This window comes from Typopeltis vanoorti, chromosome 15 (genome assembly GCF_054136105.1).
Source record: "Typopeltis vanoorti isolate ZY-2024b chromosome 15, IOZ_Tvanoo_1.0, whole genome shotgun sequence".
Lineage (NCBI taxonomy): Eukaryota > Metazoa > Arthropoda > Arachnida > Uropygi > Thelyphonidae > Typopeltis > Typopeltis vanoorti.
Window position 1 is genome coordinate 109,554,252 of NC_143563.1, and position 12,763 is coordinate 109,567,014.

At 37.0% G+C, this 12,763-nt stretch overlaps 1 protein-coding gene across 1 annotated transcript in view; it reads right to left on the bottom strand.

The window, feature by feature from the left end:
- Window positions 1-10,275, bottom strand: part of LOC150099071 (protein transport protein Sec61 subunit beta-like) — a 45,424-nt gene extending 35,149 nt beyond the window's left edge. Inside the window, exons 1-2 of the mRNA XM_090405272.1 lie at window positions 10,081-10,275; window positions 956-1,041 (exon numbers count right to left, since the gene is read on the bottom strand). Of these exons, the coding sequence (XP_090261398.1) occupies window positions 956-1,041; window positions 10,081-10,083 (89 nt within the window). The 5' untranslated portion in view covers window positions 10,084-10,275. The remainder of the gene's footprint in view (window positions 1-955; window positions 1,042-10,080) is intronic.
- Window positions 10,276-12,763: the final 2,488 nt, after the last annotated feature.

The following is a 12,763-nucleotide window of genomic DNA, read 5'->3' on the forward strand; positions in this document are numbered from 1 at the left end:
CTCTAGGCCAGAATAGTTTCTTTCAAATCTGTTGACAAATTTCAGTTAATATATATACTCGCTACTTTATCCCTGGCTGCTCTCAACAATTCCTCTGACACTTCATCAGCTCCAGAAGCTTTTCTTTTGGGCAGGGGTTTCATTTATCACCTCACTTTTCATTATCATAGGTTGCCTCAACAAATGATCACCTTGCAAATTCACATTCAATGAAAATATCTTTCTTGTGTGTAAATCCTGTGATATTTTTTTTTTTTTTTTCATTTCTTATTCTACCATCAAATTTTTCCCCAAATTACTTTTCACTACTCCCAATCTAGGGTTAAACTTCCCTGTAACTTCATTTATCTTTCCAAGGAATGTATTTCTGCAAGCTCTCTGGTCAACTTACAAAACTTTCATAGTTTTTACATTCGGCTTAATAATGCTGGATCTAACATCCACTTTGCTTATGCAATTTTACATCACTGAACTGAAGCCTTTTTGCTCTTTATTTTAGTACTTACTGGATAGATATTGGAGGATTTTTCCAAGAGCAAGGAATAAAAAAATAACCGTTCTTGGCAGTAACATAAGGCTATGGAAAGTAGTCCTTTCTTCCTCTCCCTTTCTTGCATACATTGATGACTGATCAGATGTATTTAAGATCTATGTTCTTGAAAACATACACCTTAAATTCATTTCGGTGTCTGTTAGTGCTTGCCAAAGCAAGGACTAAATGAATTTAAAATGTCAATAACAGGTATTGCGACATTTAGGGTGCACCTTCTGCAATGAGTGTTGACTCTTTAAATTCATGTTACAACAACTATGCTCACAACATGGAGAGATGGATTTTCCAATGAGTCAGCAGATTGATTGAACATAATACATAACAATAATATTAAATTTTATATATGCAAGAAATTTACTAAGGCATCTTCTGAATTTCCTATTTCACCATACATAAACTAACCTTTGTCTTAATGTGCGGTTATTTGATCGTGCAAGCAGAGCCCTTGAAGATGACTTCCTTCCACTGGCTATACTTTTGGCAGGATTCTGGGAGGAGAAATGTTAAAGCATATAAAACATGCTAAAAAAACATTAAAACATGTGTAAACAAGTTATCTTAAATATTCCTTTAATGGCTACAGCAGATCTATGGTTTAATGACTCAAATCTGTAAGCCAGCTCTTGGCAAAGGAAACTTAGCCAATGTTGATATACCATCACATATGGGAGATGATGCAATAGAATTAACAAGAAACTATTTGCATTTTTTGTACCAGTAGTCAATATTCTAAAATACCTTAATGGTGGTATGGTTTTGGTTGAAACAACTTACATTTAAAACAAATCATAGAAAGAGGAATTTTATATTATGATTAAGAACACAACAGACAGATAAGATAAGGACAGTAGATGGAAATGACAGATGCAGTGGATCCTTATAAGATGTGTTATACAATTCTGATTACTCAACAATGCATAATTATTTTTAAGTTTAGAAGCAGAGAATAAAACCACAGATGAACTTTTTTTTCTCTAAAACAAAATCAATTTATGGTAAAAATTAATGGCTCTTTACATTCTATAAATGATTTGGAAAGTAAGGATAATATTGAGAGGGAATTCAGGAAATGCTGACTCTCACCAACTCAGGACAAATATGATATCGGTCACAATCAGATCCTCTGAAACTATGATCAAGTCCAAAAACTCTTAATCCTTCTGCTCCATCCACCACATCATTTGTAATCACTCACTAACTGAACTATTTCTTCTCCTTCTGTCAGTTTCCTACTATCAGCACTGAGTCAAGTTATCTTTTCATAATCATTCTTTCTCTTACTTGCTAAGTAGCAAAAAACTCTTTTAAGGCCTGCTTAGTTAATTTTCTCTCAAAATCTGATTTAAGTCTTCCTTAACAAACTAGTTACCCTTCTTGCTTGTGTTTTATACTGTTCATGGGCATGCTGATCATCATGTTGTTTAGATTCCTTCTATAGTGTTTTCTTTTTTTGCAGCTCCTGCTTTATATTGCTAGTCATCCACTTAATCCCTACTTGATTTATCCTCCTGACCCATGGTATGCACTCTGATATTGCCTCACTCAAACAATTCTTGACCACTTACCATGACCTTTATGCTATGTATGCCATGGCACTGCTCTAAGTTGCCTCCGAGTTTGCCATATAATCACCGGCTTTGTAGTTCTACCTAAACCCTTTCTTGACTGAAAGGGTTTATGCATTCATTCACTTTTCCTGATCGGAGGTAGAGTTGTTACTGCAGTTATAGACCTTTTGATGCTATTACCAGATCCAACACACTCAAACCCTTGATTCCTTCCATCATGTGCTGTTTCAGGTAACTATCCCTTAGTATAAATTCCATTTTGCCATGTGCCCTTTCTTCCTTCCAATCCAATAGCACTCATTGTGCTAATCTACCAATGCATGTCATCCACATTTTCTTCTGGACCCCACCACCAAGGCTATAACAGTAACCAACAATATATTTGGTTCTATTTCAACACCAGACAGCCTCAAATGAACAATTTCCTTCAGATCTATAATCTTACTTAACTTCTATTTTTGTTGGTTGAAGTTCTTCAGCTATCATTAATAATACCTCTCCTCCTGCCTTATGTCCACAGTTACCCTTATATAAAGTCATTACCTACCCATTCTGATTTGAAACCTGGAAAATTACACCCAGCTCTTAACACGTTCGCTGCCACGCTACTTTGGCATAGTCTGTTCCCGTACACCGAGCAATTTGACTTCTTCAAGATCAGTACGGTAATCTCATTGCCGGCAGTAAGCGTCATACGAGTATACTCGTAGTTGGCTTGTGCAGAGCATATACCATCTATGAGAATACACAGTTTTGAAACTAGCTCCACAAGCCAAGCATTTTCACTTCTTCAAGGTCAGTATAGTAATCTCGCTGCCAGCGGTAAGCGTCATATGAGTATACTCGTAGCTGGTTTACCAACTATGAGTATACTCGTAGTTGGCAGCGAACGTGTTAATAATCTTTCTTGCACTCATACTTATTTATCACAGTTGTGGCTAGATACATGCTTGATTGCTTCCCTCCTAATATCTGCTGTTCATCTGGTTTTGTACTTCCAAACTCTCATTGAACAAAACTTTCTCCAAGCACCTAACTCTAAAACCATTTGAGTGCAGTCCATTAGTCATTAAATTCACTCAACACATCTATAAACTGCACACTATTCCTCCTGCAATCAACAAGACCATTAGTGTTGGAACATGAATTAAATGCAGCTGGGTTGGTTGAGTGGCTAGCACTAATAGCAATGTGAAGTATTAAAACTACAATATTCAGTCTCCAGAATAGGGTCAACAGATTATTTAATCTTTTATCATGAACATTCTATATCAAATATTTAATGATGCAAATGCATAGCAAGATAATGAATATTATCAACTACCTATAAAAAATGCACAAAAACAACCACCTGTGCCAATGAAACACCTGTAACTTAATGAGTAAATAGAAATTTAACCATCAATTCTGCAGTACCAACACATTAGGATAGTGAAACACTGTAGAAATGCAGCATCATTACTTCTATTTTTCAAGATATACAACTGATATTATTTATCATACCTTGAAGCAGTGCCGCACCCAGAGAGAGGGCCAAAGGGCTCTGTCCCAACTAAAGAAAAAGGAAAAAAAACACTAGAAAATTTTCCAAAAATCTTTTCCTAATTAATAAAATTCTTTTTTTTAATTTATGTTGTGTCATGTCTTCTATTTATGAATTAGCAATCATTGCAGATGCTCAGTCATAGGTCATATGTGATGCATAGTGTGTATTCTCAAATCATCTACTCAACTCGGGTTCCCCCCCCCCCGCAAGATTAAACCCTGAGTGTGTGCTACTCCCTTGAAGAAAAAACACCTCAGAGGACTCATCATGGGAGGCCATCTACTCTATGTAACCCATTTACCACAACTACTATCTACACACTATGCCATAATCCATTAACTATAGGGCACTATCTACTGCCCTAATGACTCATATAGAATCGGGTTTCAAAAAATGCCTTAAAACTGGTGCAGTCTTTATAGACTTGATGGTTCCTCCAAACTCCAAGACCGTTTGGAGGAACGGCATGATCTACAAGCTTTTTAAAATACTGAAATGTAAAAAATTGACCCATCTGATCAATGCTATTCTGTCTAATAGAACAATACAAGTAGTTATAGATAATGATATGAGCAAGTCAAGAACACCTAACAATGGACTCCCACAAGGATTAGTTCTGGCTCCTCTACTATTTAATTTGTATATTTCTGACCTTCCAAGGGTAACATCTAGAAAATTCGCATAGGCTGATGATTTATGCATCACATTCCAACACCAAAACTTCTGTACTATAGAGTACAGAACACATACTAACCAGTGTCCTAGAGGAGGTAAACCACTTCTTTGAGAAGTGGCATCTTATTCCAAGCACTACCAAGACTGAATCACGCTGTTTCCATTTGAACAATAGCATGGCACATGACATCTAAGAGTGCTGCTAAATGGGAACATACTACCACACAATTTTAATCCAAAGTATCTGGGCATAACCCTGGACAGAACCCTCTCCTTTGATAGACATCTTCTCTCCACTTCCTTCCACTGGGCTTGTACTCCCACATTAAGGACATCTGCTATGGGCCTTGTTTACTCAACTGCTGAATACTGCTCAGCTGTCTGGCTGAACAGTGCACACATTAAATTAATTGATACTGTGTTGAATCAGACAATGTGTATCATTTCTGGAACAATAAAGACTACTCCATCATATTGGTTACCAGTTCTGAGCCACACACAACTGCCACAACTACGACGCCAAGACAACCTGATTCATGAATATAACAAAATTTGCCAAAATCCACTGCTTCCTATACACTCTGATATTGACAGCTTTATATCACAGAGGCTTAATTTAATACATTCACCTATTATAATGGCACAATGACTTGTCACTGAGGACAATGATGCAACAATAGCATGGCCAATGGAATGGACTGCCCAAGCCCAGATAATCTGGCAGACTGTCTTTAACCCAAGCAGCCCTCCATCAGGGTTCAACCTACCTCACAAAATATGGACCTCCCTAAATAGGGTTCGACCCAATCATGATAGGTGCAGAGCTTCCTTATTTACTTGGGGAATAAAATAAACTCATCTTGTGACTGTGATGAAGATAACCAAAATATACAACATATCATATACTGACTGTCCTCACAGAGCCTTCATGGGACCAGTATATGACTTTATAACAGTCTCTCTCCACTGATGCTGTTGACTGGTTATCGAACATAGACATTCAATTTTAATATTATGCTTATTTGTGTGTATGTGTGTGTGTGTGTGTGTGTGTGTGTGTGTGTGTGTATATATATATATATATATATGGCTATAGTGTCGCTTCACACTATTGTATTCTTTTATACATCTTTTATGCATTTTATTGTCTTGTACATCCTTTTTTTGTATGTGTGGCGGCATATACATGTATTCTTCTTAGCCAAACGCTAAATAAATAAATAATAGTAACCATCTACTGCCACTAACAGTATTTTTTGACTGTGAATGAAAAACAGCTTTTAGGAAAAGGGAGGAAAAAACCACTGCTATTTCCATATGAGATCAGCTAACTCTCCTTCAACTGAAAAGGTTCAATACACTCAGTGCAGAAGAGATTGCAAACTGTGTATTATACTGATGAGGCCAGAGACTTGGGGGGGGGGGAGATTGTGGATAGGAAATTAAAGTTTGTGGGCATATTGCAAAGGTAGTGAAAACAGCACATCAGACTATGTGGCTGTTGAAGAACACACTAATAAGCAGGGATAGAGAAGTCATTATCTATATACGGCTATATCTGAACTACTGTGCACAGATCTGGATAACTGGATTCTATGAGGATGAAGGACTGGTGGAAAGGATCTAGATGCAAGTGACAAAGATTGTCACATGTCTATGGAATGCTCCTATGAGAATAGATTGACAGTCTGTGGGCTTCAAAAAGCTAGCTGACAGGCAAAAAAGAGGAGACATGATAGAAGCATATAGGCTATTAAAGAAGTTTTATAAGACTGACACTGAAGACTTTTTTCAGTCACTGACAAGAATGGAGAGAACTAGGGGTCACCCATGGAAATTGTGTAACAGTAGGATTAGCAAGGATATTAGGACTACATTTTTTGCTTGAAGGGTGGAAAGCAAGTAGAATGGGTTGCCAGAGATAGTCACAAGTGCTTCGTCAGTGAAAGAGTTTAAGGAAAGGTACGATAATATTGTGTGAATAATGACCTACTCATGATGAGTCTTCTGAATACATGGAGTTACCTGAATAATAATAATAATAATAATATAATGATTCCTCTCATTATGATGAGAATTGAACTCAAGTCTTTTCCAATTGAAGGGTGCAATGTCCCATGGTCAGGGCCTGATTTACTTAAGCTCAATAAGATACAGCTTAGGACCTCACATTACAGGAAGCCTCACTACAGTTAATCTTAGAAGTTCCACCTTCAATCCAACCCTTCCAATGGTTCCTCAAGTGCAGATATATCAAGCAAAAACTCACAGACTCTTCATCATGCTTTTCTAAAATAACAGCCCTAGAAACTGACGGACCAGAAAGAAAAAGTATTTCTTCTATCTTATTCACATCATCAGCTTCATATATATAATATTTAGCTGCAGAAGAAGAACATGCTGTGAAGAGTATATAAGGAGAAAGGTGACCAGCAAACTCATGAAAAGTACAAGGCACATGCAAGAAAGGTGACCATCACGCAAAGGAAGGAAAAGCAGATTAAGAGAAGAATCTAGAGATGCAGGCCAAAGAAATCTCAGAGTTCTTTAATTATGTGGCAAGTAACGGGAAGAATTACTGTGGAAGATTAACCTTAATGAGTGATGATGGTTACGAGGAGACAGAAGCAAATAAAATAGTTGAGTTACTGAGTGATCACTTTGCAAGGATATATCATCGATGTAAGGTTTACTGCTGTAACAGACACTGATGTGGGAACAGAGGTAGATGAATTGGAGGTTTTTAGAAGATTGCAGAATCTCAATGTAAATACAGCTGTAGGTTTAGATGGTATATCAGCTTGGGTTTTGTAAGAATGTGCAAGGGAATTGGCAATGTCTCTAACTAGGCTCTTTAAGTCTCAGCTCTGGTAGAGTTGCAAGGGAGTGGAAAGAGGACAAAATATTTCCCTTGTATAAGAGAGGTTCTAAGACTGCAGTAGCAAATTATGATTCCTCTCCAATCAGTATCAATCCTGAGATACCAATCAGTATCTCAGGCATTGTGGTAAAAGTACTGTAAAATTGGTCAAAAAGAGAATTCAAGAATGGGTGGATAAAAATACGATACTGTATGAGGGTCAACAAGGCTTTGTGAAAGGTCAGCCATGCCTTATTAATTTACTAACTTTTTATAATAGAGTAACAGCTGAGTTGGATAAAAGAAATGGCTATACGATGATTCTGTTGGATTTTACAAAGGCATATGACAAAATACCACATGGAACTCTGTTATGCAAATTAGAACAAATGGGAATAATTATGATAGTGGTTATGTTGATAAAAGGGTGGATGCTGGACAGATATCAAAAAAGTGGTGTGCTGCAAATTCAGTGCTTGGACCACTACTGTTTAATTTGTACATAAATGATATATTATTATTACATCACACCTCCAGGGAGTCCAAAGACTCATTAAGGGAGGGCATCTACTCTACAACTCCTCGTCTCACAACCCCACCAACCTTCATCATCTAACACCAATGCCATCTACTGCCGACTACAACCGCTAGTACTTTCACAGACAAACATCCATGCCCACGGCGGGATTCGAACCTGCAGCCTTTTGGCTGTAGAGCGGATACGCTAACCACTCAGCCAACCAGGAACAGCTAATATAGAAAGCCTGGAAGGAAACATTTGGTTGTTTGCTGATGATGTGAAATGAGGTAGAGTAATAGTTAATCAAGGCAACGTGGAGAGCTTGCAGGACGATTTAAATAGGCTGTCAGTATTGGTAAAAGATAATGGGTGTCAGTTTAATGTGGTGAAATGTAAAGTTATGCATTATGGGATAAACAGATTACAAGCTGTGTGTGCCACATTGATGGAACTGTACTCCAGAAAATGGTTGAAGTTAGAAATTTATGGGTGATAGTAGAAAGAGATCCAGATAGTAGACAGGTGATAGTCAACAGAGTTCACCATACTTATTCAACATATACCTAGAGGAAATATGCAAAGAAATCTCCAATGAACCAGTGATAAATATAAATGTAAGAAACATCAACCACATCAAATATGCAGATGATATAATAATCCTGGGAGTATCCAAGCTACAATTAGAAGAAACAGTCCATCTTTTAAATGAAGCATGTAAAAACTTTGGAATGAGGATCAACAGCAGTAAGACCAAAATAACGAAAATAGGAAGAGAAGTTGAAAACATCTCAATAACCCTGGAGACCCAAACCCTAGAACAAGTAAAATCTTTTGTCTACTTAGGAAGCACCATTACACACAATTTAGACAGCACTGAAACAGTAAAACACAGAATTAACTGGATGGTCAAACATGAATAAATTAAAAAATAACAAACTCTCAAAACATCTTAAAGCCAAACCATGATCATCCCTGCAGCAACATATGGAAGTGGGCCATGGCAACTCACTAAGAAGGAACTACTCAAAATGAGTGCATTTGAGGGGAAGTGCCTAAGGAAAATAAACAAAACACATTGGACCAACATAAAAGCATAGAACAAGTAAAGCAGGATCTCAACTACCAGGACAACCTCGCAGACATTATTCTCGGCAACAGCTCTGATGGTTTAGCCATGTCCAGAGAATGCCTGCTGACTTCCAAACATCATGCTAAATGGAAGAACAGGAAAACGGCACCCACCCAAAAGCCTGAGGAAAAGTTGGCTCAGATCCCTAAAAGAAAGTGGCGAATTCCGCAACTTCATTACTATGTTTAAGATGACTAGAAGTAGAACCATTTGGAGATAGATTGTAGAGAGGTGACAACTCGTCACCAGACAGATGAAATGAAGAAGAAAAAGAGAAAGTAGACAGAGTTAAAGTTTAGAGGACATAATGCTAAGGTAGCCCATACTTGGCTATTGAAGAACTCACTAACAAATAAAGATAAGGAAGTCGTTACTAATCTTTATAAGGCCTTGATATGTCCACATCTGGATTACTCTGCTTAGATCTGGTCTCCTGAGTTTCTTGAGAATGAGGAAGGGAGTGGAAAAGATACAGAGGAGAGCAACCAAGATGGCGAGTGGTCTGTGGAATGTTCCTATGAGGACAGATTGAGGTTGTGTGGATTGCAAAAGTTGATTTATATGAGCAAAAGAGTAGATATGATAGAAACATTTAAGTTACTTAAAGGCTTTTATAGGACTCATGCAGGAGAAATGTTTGAGCACTTGGCTACAAGGGCAAGAACAAGAGGTCATCCCTGGAAGTTGAATAAAGGTGTGCTTAGTAGGGGTGTGAAGACTAAATTTTTTGCTTGGAGAGCTGTAAATTAGTGGAATGGGTTGCCAGAGTCAGTTGTGAATGCTCTGTCTGTTAACAGATTCAAAGAGAGATACGATAGATTGTGGACAGTTTGGGGTCCCATGATAAGTCTTCAGACTCCATGGAGGTGCTCATACAATAATACTAATAATAATATTAGTATTATATCCCTCTTTACTACAGTTTATATAACAGAGTTCCTTGCAGTATCCTCTTATGTGCTTTTGCAGTATACCAATTTCCTTTATCCAACTCATCCCTTTATTACAGAATATGAGTAAACTATTAAGGCAAAACTTATTTGCCGCAAAACCGTGCTATTTCCCCCTAATAAAGTATCATACTTTACCAAAAGATAGTTATCAAACAGCAAAAAATAGGGCCTAATCCACTTTCTGTTTATATTTACGGAATACAGCCAACTTTTGCAACACATTGGAACTGCTTTGTATGTATTGAAATAAATTAATTTTCCATTTATATTACTTACCATTTTTTTCGTTAGTTTAATTATCAACAAAAAAATTAAGCGAATTATGCTGCAACATCAAATTATTAATTAAAAACCATACTACTCTTTCGACACACGCATCCTACTTGACAAGGCGTTCCATTTACAATTTAAATACCCGCGAAATTTCGAACACATGGCACGCGTTATTAGAGATTAAAGTCAAGTAATGCCAAGTAGTCTATTGGTCCTAGAAAATCCTATAGCTGTCAGTAGCTCCCTCCATCAGGAGGACCGGAAACTACTTAGTAAACAGTGATCAAAGCTGATCACTGTTTACTAAGTATCCAAGTGTGACTAAAATTCTTCCTTCTGGTAGCACTTGGAATATAATGCATCTCCTGGATGGATAATACATTTAATACATATTTTCGGGTTAACATCTAATGGGCTTTAGTCAATATAGGAAATTAAATACAAAACTCTTTCGCTTTGTAATATCAAAATAGAAATAATGAAACTGAAATAAATTGAATTTCAATATTTCTAAGTAGCGCAATTGCAAAAACAGTGGAACATTGCGCACATCGATTAGAAAAGACCTGGGTTCGATTCTCGTCGTGACGAGGAGAATCCTTATTTGGGCTTTTCAACTGAAAGTGACTTAGCCACTCTCATGCGGATGTAGCAGCAGAGTGTTTTCTCCCGGAAACTAAGTTTATTCATCACGCGCACAGACAAATTGGCCTTCAGAACACAAGCAATTCACAGACAAAAAATACTATTTTTGGTGATGATGGGCGGTAGATAGCGTTGATGGTAGTAGTGTCATAGTAGGAGAATTAAGTAGTAGTGGAGAGGGTGAGAGGCCTGTGTAGTTCAGTGGAAATTGCGCTTGCATCGTCTGCGCTAGGTCGCTCGAAGTTAGAATTACGTTCAAGTCTAGTCGCCGACTGGAGGAACTTTTTGTATGCCTTTCTTCGACCGGTTCCCGAGTTAGCCGATCGCTGGCACTGGCAAACGGGTTTTTTTCTACTGGAAACTCGAGTTTTTCGTCCCGGAAACTCAAGAAAATCGACCGTAGTACCCACATTATTTCAGACAGTAACAAATCCTGTTAGGGTCGGGTATTAAGAAATGGCAGCTCTTGTTTGCTGGTCTCTTCATCAGTGGATGATTACAATTAGTGATTAGTCATGAGCCAGCTATTTCTGATTGGCTAAAGGTTAAGATTGAACCGCCCACTCAGTCTCCAAAAGCTAGATAGGGTTTAAAGGACGAGCCTACTCCCTACAAGGGAATAAAAGTCGTTAGCTGTTTTTTTTTTTTTTTTTTTTTTTTGAGAGGGCGACATGTATTTAGAAGTAGAGGGGAGTACCCTCCTGACATCTTCACGGTGTCACGCATTAATAATAATAATAATAATAATAATAATAATAATAATAATAATAATAATAATAATAATAATAATAATAATAATAATAATAATAATAATAATAATATCGTTACTGAATAAGGTTTCTAGTAGTATTTAAGCTTCAGTATGATAGATACTGTATGTCGGAAGCAAAAATTTTCAATGATAAATCTGTTGAATGTTTTGTAATATATGTATACTTCATTTGTGATGTATATTGTATAATATTAGATCATAAATGTAATAATATCTCTACCGAAGTGGAGAGAGAGAGAGAGAGAGAGAAAGGTTATATTAATGGTATAACCTCTCTCTCTCTCTCTCTCTCTCTCTCTCTCTCTCTCTCTCTCTCTCCCCCCCCCCCTTCGGTGAATCGTTGCTTCTAGCGTTGTGATAATGAATTTTATTATTATTATTATTATTATTATTATTATTATTATTATTATTATTATTATTATTATTATTATTAAAGGATCTGAAAGGAGACCACGACAACACCCCAATATACTTGTCTGAATACCTTACTCCACACTATCAGAAAATATTCTACCAAGCAAGGAAAGTAAAAACAGAAAACAATTACCAGTTTATATGGATAAGAGACAGAAAAATATTCCTTAGAAAGACACAAGACGCAAAACGAATCGAAATAAAATCCGTAGATGACCTCAACAGGCTGTCACATTGAAAGGAATATTGACAACTCGTAAAGAAGGAACAGCACACCAACCAACATGAATGCACACCATCAAGCAGACGTAATCGCCCCAGAACATTATAATTGCCACATTCTGAAATCAATATCAGAATGGAAACAACGGACAATCCCCAAAAAAGGACTATCTATTCGACACATCATCATCAGAAGCATTCAAAAATACTGGCTGACCCTGCAAGTTTATCTGAAGGAAGATATAGACGAAATAGACATTTTAATACTGACTGAAGTATCTACGACAAACGAAGAGGCATCCTCCTACCAAATGCCACACTTCCAACAACACAAACACTGCAGACAAACAAAACGAGGCGGTGGTGTAATAATATTTACCAAACATAAACTAGAAGTAACAGAAATAAACTATAAATTAGAATACGCAGAAAACATATGTATCGAAATTAAAAACATCAAACAAGAAAACTCCCTGATATTAAACGCAATATACAGACCACCCAACTTAAGCACCACAAAATTCCTAGAAGAACTAAACAGATGGCTTTCAGCCACGAAAGTAGGCACCACAAAATACTTGATAATAATAGGAGACCTTAATATAAACATTAAGAACATAAATAACAACACAG